Genomic DNA, 14685 nt, shown 5'->3' with positions numbered 1-14685 from the left:
GGGCAATCCCAAGCACAAACACAGGCTGGGCGGAGAATGGATTGAGAGCAACCCTGAGGAAAAGGACTTGGCAGTGCTGGTGGATGAGAAGCTCAGCATGAGCTGGCAACGTGTGTTGGCAGCCCAGAAAGCCACCCGTGTCCTGGGCTGCACCCAAAGCAGCATGGCCAGCAGGTCGAGGGAGGGGATTCTGCCCCTCTACTCAGCTCTCGTGAGACCCCACCTGGAATACAGCATTCAGCTCTGGAGTACCCAACACAAGAAGGACATGGAGCTACTGGAGCAGGTCCAGAGGAGGCCACGAAGATGATCCGAGGGCTGGCACACCTCTGTATGGAGACAGGCTGAGAGAGTTGGGGCTGTTCAGCCTGGAGAAGAGAAGGCTCCGGGGTGATCTTATTGCAGCCTTCCAGTACTTAAAGGGGCTACAGGGAAGCTGGAGAGGGACTTTTTACAAGGGCGTGTAGCGATGGGACAAGGGGCAATGGATTTAAACTGAAAGAGGGCAGATTTCGATTAGATATAAGGAAGAAATTCTTCACTCAGAGGGTGGTGAGGCACTGGCATAGGTTGCCCAGAGAAGCTGTGGGTGTCCCATCCCTGGAAGTGTTCAAGGCCAGGTTGGATGAGGCTTTGAGCAACCTGGTGTAGTGGAAGGTGTCCCTGCCCATGGCAGGGGGGTTGGAACTAGATGATCTTTGAGGTCCCTTCCAACCCAGACCATTCTGTGATTCTGCCAGCCTCCAGCCAGACTGCACCCCTCTGGCTACTGAAAAGGTGTTTCTGGTGCGTGTGGTACGCAGGATGTGATCCAATCCCAGTCTTCACTGGAAGAGGCACCTTGTTACTGGGTAGTATTCCTGCTGATTCTGATGGCTGATAACTTTAACTCACTCTAGGATTTCCGTGCTTGTATAAAGGAAAGCATAACAGTCATAAAAGTGTTGCATTAATCGTATGTATCCTATCAGACGTGTGTTTTCCGCCAGTAAAAATGCATTGGAATTAGCCCAGCAGACTTGCTTTGTAACTTGCTTACCAGCCATTGTACATCGAAAGAGCTGAAGGATGTGGATAGCTCTAAAGATATTGAATGATTTTTTTTTGGTCCTGTTTGCTTTGAAGTGACAAATATAACAATATACTACTTGTTTATCTTGCCAGTTTGTGTAGAAAATGACTAGTGTGTACCAGAGGAATAAGTGAAATAATTCTCCATCAAATGATGGAGAAGAATTCAGAGATGATTAGAGAATGTCTGTCTGTGTCTAGGACGGCTGCTGCTTAATGTGATCCTGAGCTTGGTTACAGCTGTTGTCACCAAAAGGAGAGCTCACGGCACCCTACCGTGAGGATGAGAGAGGATCTAGGACATTATTTAAGAACTCGTGGTCCGGGGGTATAGGGCTGTTCCCCAGGTCTTCAAGAACTGCAGGGCTACCCTTGGGATCCCTATTCTGACCTTGTGAAGAATACTGTCTCTCCTGTTTGTTTTGGTTGTTGGAATTGCCTGTCATTAGCACCTTCTAAAGATAGGAGCAGTGCTTTGTTTTTTTTTGTCTGTATTAAATGTCACTGAAAACTTCTGGTTGTTCAACTGTTGTTTATAAATGAGAATTAAAAAGAAATCTCTGATCTGGTAGCATACAGCATCCTGTTTGATAGCTTCCTGTACATAGTCATTTAGTTCCTACCTCACTTGTTTTCTCTGGAAAGTTTTGGAATACCTGGGGCACTGACACGTTCTGATTTGTCTGTTCTTCTCATTTCCAGGGATCTGGTTCAAGTGCAGCAGTCCCAGGCAGCTCTGGAGTTGGAACAACCAGACAGTTTACGCGACAAAGGATAACGCGGGTGAACCTCAGGGACCTCATATTTTGTTTAGAAAATGAGCGAGAGACAAGCCATTCACTATTGCTATATAAAGCATTCCTTAAGTAAAATGGAAAAGATCAAGGTATTTTTGACGGAGAGACGCCTGAGGACATTTTTTATATATTTACAAATTACGCCTTTTTGTAACAAGCAAATGGGATATTGTTTGAAAAACAACCACCTCTTTACATGGAACAGTTTTATATTCCTGTTTATAAATAAACTCTTCAGTATAAGAGAAATGCGTTTCTGTAACAGTGAGGATACTTACAAGGCCTGTGGATACTATAAAAGGACAATTAAATTTTAACTCATCTCTTGATTGAGTGGCCTTCTTGCCAAACAAGCCATATATAAAGACTGATGGAATCGTTTAGCAAATAACTAGCTACCCATTGTCAGCCCTGTAGCAGTTTCGACATTAATTGTGCATTTTAGTTCAGTTTTATTCAACTAAATCAATGATATAGGCATATGTCTACAGCAGATGACCTCATTTCATTTAGCTTTTTTTTTTTTTTAAAACAGTCAGTTAGCAAAGCAAACTGATTTTTTTAAGGATATTTATCTCTTCCCCCAAATGTTCAAAATCTAGAGGGATATACAGTTAATTTTAAACATAACCTCAGTTTTAATCACATTATTGCTTACTAGAGGCCCTGAAATCCCATAAAGGAGGGTTACTTCTGAATGTTTTAGCAGCATCTGTAAAAATGCATTTTATTTGCTATAGTTTGTAAAGCTGTAAAGTTAAAAAAGGAAAAAAAGGAAAAAAAGAGAAACCTTTTCAGCATAAATATATTTTACTTGCACTGTGTTTTTTAGCTAAAGTGAAAGCTTAGATTAAATAAAATCAAAGTTGAGAGGAATCATCAAAAGACTGTTTCTCAGTGTGAATCAAGTGTTGAAAAATGGTTGGTGTATTTTGTCAGTAATTGTACATAATTTTTGGCACATAACATAAAAATGGCTATGTAAACTATAATTATTTTGCTAAAAGACTGTATGCAAGCTGTGGGCCTACTTTAAAGATGTCCAGAGCAAAGTCCCTTCTTTGTACCTATTTTTTTATTACAAATATACTAATTGGTTCTTTATATTTTCAGAGGTTATTGTATTAAATTGTCTATTGATAGTACTTTTATGACTGTAAATACTTTGGCTTTCTTTGTGTGAACTCTCATGGTAGAATTTAACTCTTCTTGCGTGTAAACTGAATGCTGATCAGTATTTTTATCAACACCTGACAACTGTTACACCCCTTTTATTTTGTCTTTTAGGAAATCCTGTCTTTCCATTTTTTTTCATGTAAATTTTGCACAGTTACTTGTTCATATGTAAATATTTTACTTTCAAAAATGAAGTTTTTAATTGCTATTGTTTTATATAGGATTGAAAGAAAATTAACTCCTTTATTAAAAACAAATTTATCTGTATTTGCTAATGTATTTTTCTCTCTAAATCTTTTCTCCTCTTGGATTTATTTTTCTTGGTACAGTAAAAGATTAGCCTACCTGAGGGGATGCTACTTCCTGAAGATGCACTTTGGGTTTTTTATATTGTTTTGTTTTTCAGTGTTTTGGAGGTATATAACTTTATGAATCTTGAAGTTTCATCATTGTCTTATGGGTCTTGGACAAAGATCAATGGATAGTGGGTTTTGTTCTGGTTTGGTTTTTTAAGCAGGGAAAGCTTCTGAAGAGATCTTAAAAGTATTTTGGTGCTGTCTAGTGGTGGTTTAATAAAACACCTTCTTGACAGCAACCTACTCCCTCAAACACAATTAACTGCGATGGTTTTCAGAAGAAGGTATGACACAAGCCACAGAATTTGGAACACAACTATAAAAGACGACCAGGGACATGCTTTTGATTAACGTGAAAATCTGAGAAGGTGTATTTCTGATGCTCTGTACTGAATGTTTTGCTTTTGTTTTGTTTGCTTTTTAATTCCCCCTTTCATGAGCAACTTAAGAAAATAATAATTCACAATTGTGAGGGCCTAATCCTACTATTAGATTAATAAAAAAAAATCACATTAATTTGATAATTATTTCTTGCATGCAGACAAATCTGCCCTACAGGCTACTGCACCAAGCGCACGGCTGTTGAACTGGTACTCAGCCCAGTGCTGACTGGTCGCTGTGAGGAGACCGGTTGTGTCTCGGGAAAAACAGACCTGAAGTGATGTACCCCCCTGACACTGTGTATGGCACTTAAAGGTTTAAATCGTTTGTAAACTCCAAACTGTCTTTCAAATTGTGTCATGTTACTAAGTGGAAAGGAACAGCTCTGACTTTGGCCAGAGCGTGTCCATCGCCTTCCTTTGGTTGTGACAAGTGGTGGTTGTGAACGGTGAGCACCACTGGCCGTCCAGCGACCGAGCATGGTGTCTGCAAAACTGGCAGGTGAGTTGGGAGGGAACTGGCCTTCAGCTCTTACTTCCAGTAGCAAGCTGAGAGTAAGACATGTCTGAAAAATTAAAGTTTTTACATGATGTGCTGTACTTTGCACCCCCTCTTCGGCAGAGGTAGTAGCTTAGAAATACACTGGAGAGAGGCCAAGGGAGAATATTCTATAAGATGATAGCTCTTGGTTTCGTTTTAAATAACAAATTTTCTAAGAGCACAGTCCGCCCTTCACTCCTTAGAATTTTTCTCAGCTTTTAAAAGTTCGTGGTCTTTGCGTCTGAGAAGCTGGTGGCACCCATTTCCCCTCCAGTAGTTGAAATTCATGTAACTTTTGACTGGGATACCGGCACTTCGCTGTATTGTTGGTGCCCAAGTGGACGCTGCCTCGTGGCCCTTGGCGTGCTTCTGGGCAGATGTTCTCATGGCACATCAGTTGTTGACTTTGTGGGTTTGTTTTTTTTTTTTTTAATGATAGGAATGGTAACTGTTTTTGAAGTTGCTCAGAAGCTTGACGTTTCAGAGCAAAGTCGTAACTGGAGAGGGGTGGCGTTTACAGGGCAATGCACGTGCACAACAGCACTTCTCTTGTGCGTCGGTGACCCGTGAAGAGAGAAACCGTGAGTCTTTTCTGGCCCCTCGGCTTGCACAGCTCCACCGAAGGGCCGGGGTGAAGGTGCAAGAGAATTTACTGTTCCTTTCCTACAACCTCTTCATCCAAAAAGCCATGCAACTTCTTTGTAGCACCCTCAAAACTGGAGGTCCGTGCATTCGAGATCGCTGCAGCTGGGAGCCTCTCTCTGTCGCTGAGTTTGTGATGTTTTATTGTAGCTTTTTTATCACCCCTTCAGCCCCATGTCAGGGACAGCTTGGTTCTCTCTTGCCTCTAAGTTTATCAGTGTTTGTGTGTGTGACCTAGAGGTGGGCTGTTCTGCAGAAGTCCCAATGTCTGTTTTTTAACTCCTTTGATTAGATAGTGCATAGCTGTAATGTTCCTGAACTATTGCTGTTCTTTTTCTAGCACAAAACCTCAGCAGAACAAATAAGCTATAATGAGGCACTCTGAATTCAGCCTGTTTTTAATATTTCACAGGTGTATAATTAAATAGATATGTTGTCAGGGAACCTATTGAAATATATGGAGAGAGGCGTATGCATGAATGCTCTGATAATTGCCATCAAATTCACAGTAATTAAGACTTTATTGGAGATTTTAATCTGATCCAAGAAGTTTCCCCATATTTCCGAGATTGTCTAACTTACAAATAATGGTATGAGAAGTGTAATGCAGTGATAACTTTAACCATTTTCTTATGTTTGCAGTTATTTGTCCGTCTGCAGAGAAGAGTCTTACCTTTTGGGCGCCAGTCAGGTAGGATGGCAGTGTGGCTGGGCACACAATTGTAGTGCCAGTGTCCGCAGCTGTGTTTCCCTGGAGTGTGTTCGTAGACCTGTGTGTCCAGGTGAGTGTGCAAACCCTTATGCTTCTGATGTCAAGTTGGGACAGGACAGGTCCCTTCTTTAAATCCTCCCAATGCTTGTGAAAAGATTTTTGCACATCAGAGCTTCAGGCAAGTGCAGGTCAACCTACTATACGGCATAAAGTGTGGAGAGGAAAAGGTTTAGGTACTACAGGCTGTTCGTAGTCTTTAGATTTTTGGAAATGTCGTGCCAGCAGCACTGTGTATAGGACAGGCTCTGGGAATTTTAGCCAGTGATGTTTCCCTGTTTGTGAAAGTTGCCATGCTGATAAATTTGGAAGTTGTTCGGTGAAGGGATAAATAGAGAGGGCGGCACGTTGGCACTGGCTCTGCCTTGCTGACCTGCCTTTGACTCGCCCAGCACGTGCCACCTCTGTCCAGGTCCTCCCAGTTAGACTATCCTGCAGGCTGCCAATTGGGACTGGACTTCAAATTGCATTTTAGTAGTACAGATCTGTCCTCCCTCTGCAAAGCTGCTGTGACCAAAAGCAGCTCTCAACCGTCTCTTTGCCATCCTGGGCACGGTGTGTGCCAGAGACCAAGAGGGACAAGCCAGGAGTCCTTTATTTTGTGTGTTGTGGTTACCCAGTGACATATTAAGTGATGAGAAAGGGAGTCAGTTCTTTAAAGCTTGCTTTTAGGAATTCAGTCATGGTCCTTGTATTCCTGTGGCTCCTGAGAGAAACTTGGTGCTGCTGCAGACGTGGGAGTGGGAGCGTGAGCTCTGGGCACGCTGGGGAGAGGCTTCGTGCTTCACGGCTGCTCCCTGAGTTTCCTTTTGTTCTGCTACTTCAGAAATAACTTTCCTTGTGAAACATGGTATATTTTCCTTTTGTTTTCCTGCTTATTTACTGTTGTTTTCTGTAAGGAGCTGAGTTGCACCCTCTTTGGTTTCCTCCTGAGAGTTTCCCAGTTCTGAAGTCAATAGATGGCTTTGTACAAACAACACGAGCAGTGTTTGCTCTGTGATATGTACCACGCTTCTGTAAAAGTACTGAATAAATGCATAACAAATCTCACTTTTACTGCACTGTAAAAGTACTACATTGTTTTACTTTTATGAGCACTTATGTACTTTTCAATGCAATAACAAAATTAAGTTGCCAAAAACAAAAGTTGCAAGTGCTTTCTAGTTTACTGTGATGCATTTGGTGCTCTAATTTCGAGCAAACACATGGGACCGTTGCCCAATTATTGTAGATTGGGCTTTGAAGAACAATATATCTAATTTCCCAGGAGACCAACGTGATGATGTTTAGATACAGCCTCTTTAAGAGAAAATGAAAATCCTCATGTCATCTCAGGCGTGTCGCTGTTTAGCACCCAGGCTCCTTTATTCCACTTTGACAGGGACAAGGGAAAAATCTGGGTAAGTTGTGGGTAAGGCCCTTCACCTACAGGTGCAGTTGGTGGGACTGATCATTCAAGTTTGAGAAATATGAATGTCTGCCTAAAAAAAAAAAAAAGATTCATACTGATGCACAGCAGTGGTCTGTGATTTGATGCTGTGGAGTTTTACCTTCATACAGCAGCTTTTCTTTGCCTTTTTTATCCTTCTTGAATGGTGGGAATACGTTCTGTGTGTGTCTGCTTACTCTTGATGCAGATGTTTCAGGGTCCCTGCTTGGAGCACAGCCCTAAGACAGTTGTGCTGGTGGAGGTGAGCACCGTTCCCATCCAGCCGCTTGCGTCCCCCAAATCCCAGTGGAGACCTGACCCTCCTGTCCCTGCAAGGCCAGTTGTGCTGCGGCTTGAATGCAGCAAAACTCCCCAAAACTCCTCCGTTCCCTGCGTGTAAAATGCCCGAGGGCTCGTGTTGGGTAGGGATGAGAGCAGGAGCTGATGGCTGGGGAGGAGGGGACGAGAGACCTTCCCTTCTCCCCAGCCTTGTCCCCCTGGCAGCAGATTGGACAGCTGAGATGTGGGGCAGTGCACAGGGATGGGTGAGCTGGAAGCTCTGAGCAGCTGCACCCCATGGGGACGTGCCTGAGGCTGCCCATAAATTTTGAAAATAAACAAATCTTTAAAAAATAGCTAAACCAGGTTACCTACACAACACAAAGCAGGTCTGTGTGAGCATCCCCTGTCTCCTTGGCAACGAAAGCAGGTGGGGAGCATGGGGAAGGGCTCTGTGTGATGGGTGAGCGGGGAAGGGCTGGGTGGGCAACCTTCGTGGAGGAGGCGAGGAAAGGGCTCACCCCCCCCGTGCCAGCATCCCCTCCCTGAGATGTGAACTGCTGTCCTGGGGATTTTGTAGGCCCAGATGGATTCTTTGGTGAGGTTATGAAGTTGCTTTGCCAGCGTGGAGGAAGGTCAGGGGATGCTGCATGACCCTGGGCTGCTTACGGCATGGGCTGCACTGAGCCGCTGCCACGGCCGGGCTTGCGGCTGCCCCTGTTCCCAGACCACTTCATTTAGTTACATATATATACACACACATAATATATGTGTGTATAAATACATATAATATATAAATGCATGGATACATACATTTATAGAGAAAAGTAAAAACATCTGCTTTATATGTATAAAAGTCTCCTCTGCAGGGAAGCTGCCTTCTCCCCACAGCGGGACCAGCTCTGTGACCCAGCAGGTCTCCTGTGTCTCTGGTCCCACCTAAAGCTGATTTTGCAGAATCAGGGAGTGTAAGTTGTCACCCAAAGCTGCTTGGAGGTGTAAGAGGGAATCGTTTTGTAATTGTGGAGCAAGGAGCCTCTCAGATGTTTCATCCTGCGCATGGAAGATGTGCAACGGGGTGCGCACCCTGAGGACAGGGGTGCTGAGAGCTACTTCGAGAAAATCTGAAGTTTATTTTCTGTAACCAGTGGACGTTTCTGTTGTAGAGTATTGTGTGGCTGGATTTAGAAGGGGGAGAAAGGGAAAGTGTGAGAAGCTGAGGAGAAAAAAAAAAAACAAAAAACCAAAACCAAAATGTTGGTGAAGTAGTTCAACACTCAGCGTAAGTTTAATGGCAGAAAACTGCGGTCAGTGTGGAGTCGGGTGGGAGGGAGTAAAGAGGTCAGCTCTAGGGTTTCAGTGCCCTGTGGTTGAGGGAGAAAAAACCAATGATTTCTGGGAAATAAAAAATATTTAAAAAAAATATGGGAGGGTCATGGAGGCAGCTGGTCCTCGCTGCCCATCAGAGGGGGTTAACACTGCATCCCGTTGCTGCTGAGGGAGCACGCGGAGACCCTCGGCTGGAAAATACTCAGTAATTGCTGTTATTTCATTAATAAGGTTTCGTATCCGTCTCTTCTGTGCAGGGAAAGGCTGGGAGCCGCGCACCGGCGGGCAGCTCGTCTCGGCTGGCGGCAGATGGTGCTCTGAGCCCGGCTACGCCGCCACCGAGTCCTCCCTCCCTGCTCCATCCCTCCTCGGCGAAACACCGTCCCGCTGAAATCACAGGCCGCGGTGGGGGAATGCTTTTCCGCCTAATGCGAAGTATAAATTATTCATCTGCTGAGTGCTAAATAATAGAAAGTGGGAAGGAGAGAAAGGGGGATGTAGCTTAGTTGATGTAGGGAAGAAACTAAACCTCCAATTAAAATAAATAAATAAATAAGAAACGAGGACAGCCCGGTGTGGTTCAGCGGACTTTGATCAGAACGGGTGCCCCAGGCTATTTGTTTGTGTGTTTAAGTGTTTTTGGAGGGCACAGTCGTAGCAGATGTCAGTGAGTTTGCAAGTGCAAAGGCAGGTACAAGCCAGGAATCAGTGGAGGTGCAGAAGAAAGTGAGCTGCCGATTAGCAACGTTTACAAAACAGGACATAGATGTTCAAAGGGAACTTCTGGTGATGGCAAGATGTAAGAAAATCAGTGTCAAAAAGCACAGTACACACAGAATCAATGTTTTAACCATCGCCTCTTAATTCCCCCCCTTCTATCAAGTGCTGTGATTTCTACAAGTTACAAATCTATAAGGCGTGAAACGAGATGCGTTTGAAGAGCGGGGAGGTAAGCTGATGCCAGGAGCTGTGGCTGCTGGAGGTAGAAAATCCCAAATATCTCAGGAATGTGCTTTGGGAGGGCTGTGGGTCGTGAGAGCTGGGAGGGCATTGCTGCAGAGCAGGGTCTGTACTGGTTCTTGTCCCCATTATCTTCAGCGCTGCTCTGTGCCTTTGCAGGACAACTCCTGCGCATGGAGGAGCGGGATGGGGTGGGTTTCCTGGCGGCCTAGGTCTCAGCTGGGCTCCCGGTGGTCCATGGCCCTAAACCTCTGTTAATCTGCACTGAGCTGAGCAGCAGTGGGACTTTTTTCCCCTCATCCACCACTGGGGAACGCTGTGATGGGGAGAGGTGGGCACAGGGCTGGACTGCAGGGACAGCAGTGCGGTGACCCCACGTCCATCCCGTCCATCCCCGCTGCTGGCAGCAAGCAGAGGGTCGAGCCTGCACCTTCTCCTGTCTCCCTGGGTGCCTGGATCACCGCAAACCCCCGAGATGCTCCCAAAAGCACGCTCTGATGTTGCCCCGCGGCTCGAGGGCTGGCTCAGCCCCAGCTGCCAGCGCTGTCGTGTCCCAGCCCCGACCGCCACATTGATTCCAGGTCAAACCACCCCACGGGCAGCACTGTGTCAGGGAACCGCTGTTTTCTAGGTCGTTAAGTCCTTTGCTCTTTAGTTCTTTGCCTCCTGAACGCCCCCAAGGCGTGTTATAATCACCCCAAAATGCCGCCTCTAATTGTTCGGTGTCCCCGGGAGGGAGGAAGAGCGGAGCCCCATAAAATCGCAATAATCAAGAGCTGCTGTAACAAATGAACTGGAACCCATTTGACAGGAGGAAGCAGAGGTGCTGCCTCGCTCCCTGCGAAGGGCCGTGTTTAGTGGTAATCTTATTTGTAATCTAATCAATATGTTTACTGAAGGAGAGAATATCATCAAGTATTACTTTAAGACACTTAGGGGATGTGACAGCATTCACAACTCCGACGGAAACGCGTTAGTTGACTGCATTTGCTAACAGGAAAAACACTCTTTGTTTCAGCAGGGCCGGCGGTGGGTTATGACACGCTCGGGCTGTCGGTGCTGCCCAGGCACGACCTGCCAGCGCTGGGGCTGGGGGCTGGCGAGGGATAAACGACAGAGGTAAGTGGGGACTGTGCCAGCCTCGGCGGCTCGCGGACACGCGGCTGTGGGGATGAGCATGGGGATGAAGATGAAGCTGTCAGGAGGTGGGTTTTCAGAGCTGTGTCCCTTGGACAACCCCAGTTGAGGTGAGAGTCAAAACTTACAGGGCAACACTTAACATCCATAACAAGCAATTAGGCTCTAATGCACCCAGCGGAAGAGTTTCCCACTCACCCCGGGCAGTTAGAAGGTGCCTTTTATCCTGAAACATGAGGGTTATATGTATAAAAGTGTATAACGTTTCCTTTATAAAATTTTTATCCAGTCTAATGTATCTCAAAGCTCTTTAAAAACAGAATATACAGCCTCCAGAGGTATGGCTGCAGTTGCAGGAGAAAGGGACGGCTGTTTAGTTCAAGGCAGCCCCCAGGGACCAGCAGCGATGGGGGACGTTGTGTCCTACCAGGGCAGAAACATCATCGGAGACAGGGGGGATGGAACCATCACGTTGGGTCTTGGCCACATACGCCCAATTCTTGGAGTGTCTTTTGGGATCCAGAGCCCATGGTGTTGCACTGGCATGCACCCACCCCACTGCTGCAAAGCACCTTAAATCTGAGCTAAACTGACAAGGAAGCTGGTAGGAAAATAAAAACAACACGAAAAATAAATGCTGCCTGTTTAATTATTTAAATTAAGACTTATTTGAAAGCTGTGTTTGCAGCAAACCTCCCCCCACCCCCTTTTATTTTTTAATGAGCTCCAGTGTATTGAAAGGGGGAAAAAAATCCAATAAACTCCCCCTTGCAGTTTCTTAACATGTTTAATTAAACAGCTAGGAAAAACCCCTCCATCCGCCGCTTCTAGAACAGGCGCCGTCAGCACTCTTTCCCTAGCACGTTATCCCTGGCCTGCGGGGAAAGGCCCCAGGGGATTTCCAGTGGGACTGGAGGATCCCCGCTACGACCCAGGAGGGATTTGGGGATGCAGAGACCTCACAGATCTTCTCCCTTGGGAAACCAAGGGCCACTGTCATCCCTGCTCATGCTTTCCTGCATCCCTAGTGCTGGTGCTGCAGAGGAACGGGCTCATCCCTTGCCTAGACCAAAGGAAAAAATCAGTGAGGGGAACATATGTCATTTCTACCCTCCTTTTGTCATTTTAATTGAATCGTATCATATTGCTTTGCTTTGCTAAAAACTGTTAATTAGCAGCTGAGAGCAGTGGGTCAGTGGAAATGGGGAGGTCTCGTCTCGCTGATGTTAACGCGGTAACGGTGGGGCCGAACCAGGGAGTCAAATGAAATACACAATCTCTGGGAATAATGAAATAGTTGGAGATCGCTGTGCGTGAGGAGGGGAGGAGGTCAGGCATGTGAGTCAGGGCTGTTTGCAAGCTAATTATGGCCGGTTATTTATGTGAGCAGAGAGGTGAGCAGGTGGGTTTAGGTGGGCTTTGGAAATTGTAACCCTATTCCTGCTGCAGCCCCGACGGTAGGACCAGCAAAAAGCAATTGATGGGATGTACTAGAAAATTATGTCTTATCTTTGTCTTCCCACCTGGCTCGTGCTGTGGGCTTGTTTGGGAAGGGTCATCTCTGTCTGTACATACGTCGCATGGCGAAGCCCAGTCTCGAAGCCACCGTTCGTTGCTGTGCTTCAAGTTATCAAAGAATTAAAAATCAAAGGAAACTCTTATCCTTTAGTTTAACGTCCTGGGTGGGGGGAGCGCAGGGGACAGGGGGTCGGGGTCTGTCCCTGGGGCTGTGCTGGGTCACCCAAGCGGCTGGAGCTGCTGCCTCGGGGGTGGTCGGCTGTTTCCCATTGGAAATGCAGCTGGAAAGGTGAGAGCCCAGCTTGTGCGCCCTCTCCTCCCCTGTCCCTGCGCATCAGCTATCCCGGGGCTTGGACACGGATCCGTCCATCTGGGAAAGGTGGGGATGGTACTCTGCTGGTGGGGCTGGAGCTGCCTCGCTGCAGTTGCAGCAGCTGCGGAGGGGGTTGAACTGGGCTGGCAGTCGCAGCCTGGAGCCTGGCAGCTCTCGGGCATCAGCACACCCTCCCTGTGCAGCCACCGGGGCTCGGCTGCGGCTTTTCCACCTGCGCAGGTGGAGAAAAAAAATTCAGGAAGGTGGGAAGAGGTTAAAACATCTGCAAAATGGCATTTGCCAGCGTCCACGGAGGCTGGGGTGGGTGGTGGGGCACAGGCACCCGGGCTGAGGGGCCACGTGCACCCCGGGGCATCACCTGCCTGTCCGGTGTGTACCACTCGAGGTGAACAGGCTGACAGCTGCACTGGGTGGTGCTGGTACAGAGCTTCTGAGGTGGTTTTCTGTGTTTTTTTTTTTAATTCTGGTTTGTTTTTTTCTTTTGGGTGGCATGCTTTTACTGGAATAACGTAAAGAGAAATTAAAAATAGACCCCACTCATCGTAGATGACAGGATAGTTATAAAATCCAGTGTTTCAGGATAGAAACGCCAACACAACAGCCCCCAGGCACTTGGAAAAGCCGGCGGGTAAAGCGTGGGCTGGTGCCTGGGGCTGGTGCCTGGCACCAACCTGGGCTGCGAAGATGCTTCCTCCTGCCAGGGAACAGGGACAGCGAAGTGGACTACGGCGTTTCCGGCACGGGGAGGTATGAGCCCAGGTGCTTTCGGCTGCACCAGGCAGGTGTGCGGGATGCAGCGGTGGCCGTGCCCTTTCTCCGGCTTCACATCACCAGGGCCTATGGGGTGACTGTCCTGAGCGAAATGGGAGCCGAGGAGAAGCAGGAGCTGCAGAGGAGGTTCCACCAAAGGACGTTGTATGGATGCTCTGGAGCTGCTGCCTTGGCCGGGGCAGCGGCATTCCTTGCCAGCTGCCGCGTCTCTGGAGAAGCTGGGTAAATATTTGGGCAGCTCGTCCCCCTGAGCACCCTGCTGCTGTTGCTGCTCTAGCCAGCGGGAGCAAGCTCGGGGTGCTGGTCCCTTAATTTAAGGAACAGTAGAGGGGAAAATGCAGGAGAGGTGCGATGTTTCAGGGATGTCTTTCCAGGCAACCTGCCAGAGATAGGTAGCTCGTTCCCCTGTGCTGGCTTAGACCTGCTCGTTCCTCCTCATCTCCACTCACCTCCTGCCAAGCCTCCCCGTGCTGGTGCCTCGGGGCCGTACAACCCCGAGGAAGCTGTGAGTAGCCACCAGCGTCCCGCGCAGGGCAGCAGCGTGGAGCTTGTCTTCCTGCTGCCTGCAAGCAGGGAGCAGTGTCCCCACACTGGTGTCTCTGCAAACCTCCTACTGGTGTTCCGTGACACTTCCACAGCCAGAAATGTTGTCCCCAGACGCCCTGGACACTGTTCCCTGTCCCTGCCTGTCCTTGTAGCACGGATGCTCTGCTGCTTCCGCATCCACCGACGGTGAGGAATTGGTCCAGATCCGGCATATCTGGACCCAAGTGCTGCTGCTGTCTCCTGTGTGAGGAGATGGGTTTTCTTTAATTCTGTTATTATCAGATGGATTGAGTCGCGTCAGGATAAATACTGCAGATATTACAGTCTGCGTGTGCCTCACAAAGATGTATTTGGATGCTAACGTTGCTAGTTGTCACTGTGCTATGAGAAATGCTGTAGAAATAGAAATAGGGAAAATAAAATAGATACTTCAGATTTGCAGCCTTAATAGCTTTACAGCACATCCTAATTATTATATATCTATCACATCAGTACACTACAGCACTCATGTGGTATTTTTATTTAGCTCCATCTGGTGTATGATAACACACTTCTGATACCAAAACAAGCATGAATTGGAAAGAAATCTAATAAATAATTCTGCAGAGAATTTCCTTAAAAAAAAAATCCTAAAAGAAGCACATAACATC

The 14685-nt window shown here is 47.0% G+C and overlaps 1 protein-coding gene across 2 annotated transcripts in view; it reads left to right on the top strand.

Annotated features, from left to right (window-relative positions):
* TAF4 (TATA-box binding protein associated factor 4) overlaps positions 1 to 3251 on the top strand; it is a 41443-nt gene extending 38192 nt beyond the window's left edge. For both annotated transcript variants that reach the window (XM_086622922.1, XM_086622921.1), the window contains exon 16: positions 1774 to 3251. In XM_086622922.1, coding sequence (XP_086479048.1) covers positions 1774 to 1941 — 168 coding nt within the window. In that variant the 3' untranslated portion in view covers positions 1942 to 3251. The remainder of the gene's footprint in view (positions 1 to 1773) is intronic.
* The last annotated feature ends 11434 nt before the right edge of the window (positions 3252 to 14685 follow it).

This window comes from Tauraco erythrolophus, chromosome 18, assembly GCF_009769465.1.
Source record: "Tauraco erythrolophus isolate bTauEry1 chromosome 18, bTauEry1.pri, whole genome shotgun sequence".
Lineage (NCBI taxonomy): Eukaryota > Metazoa > Chordata > Aves > Musophagiformes > Musophagidae > Tauraco > Tauraco erythrolophus.
The sequence above is the reverse complement of the archived record's forward strand: the minus strand, read 5'-3'. Positions and strand labels throughout refer to the sequence as shown.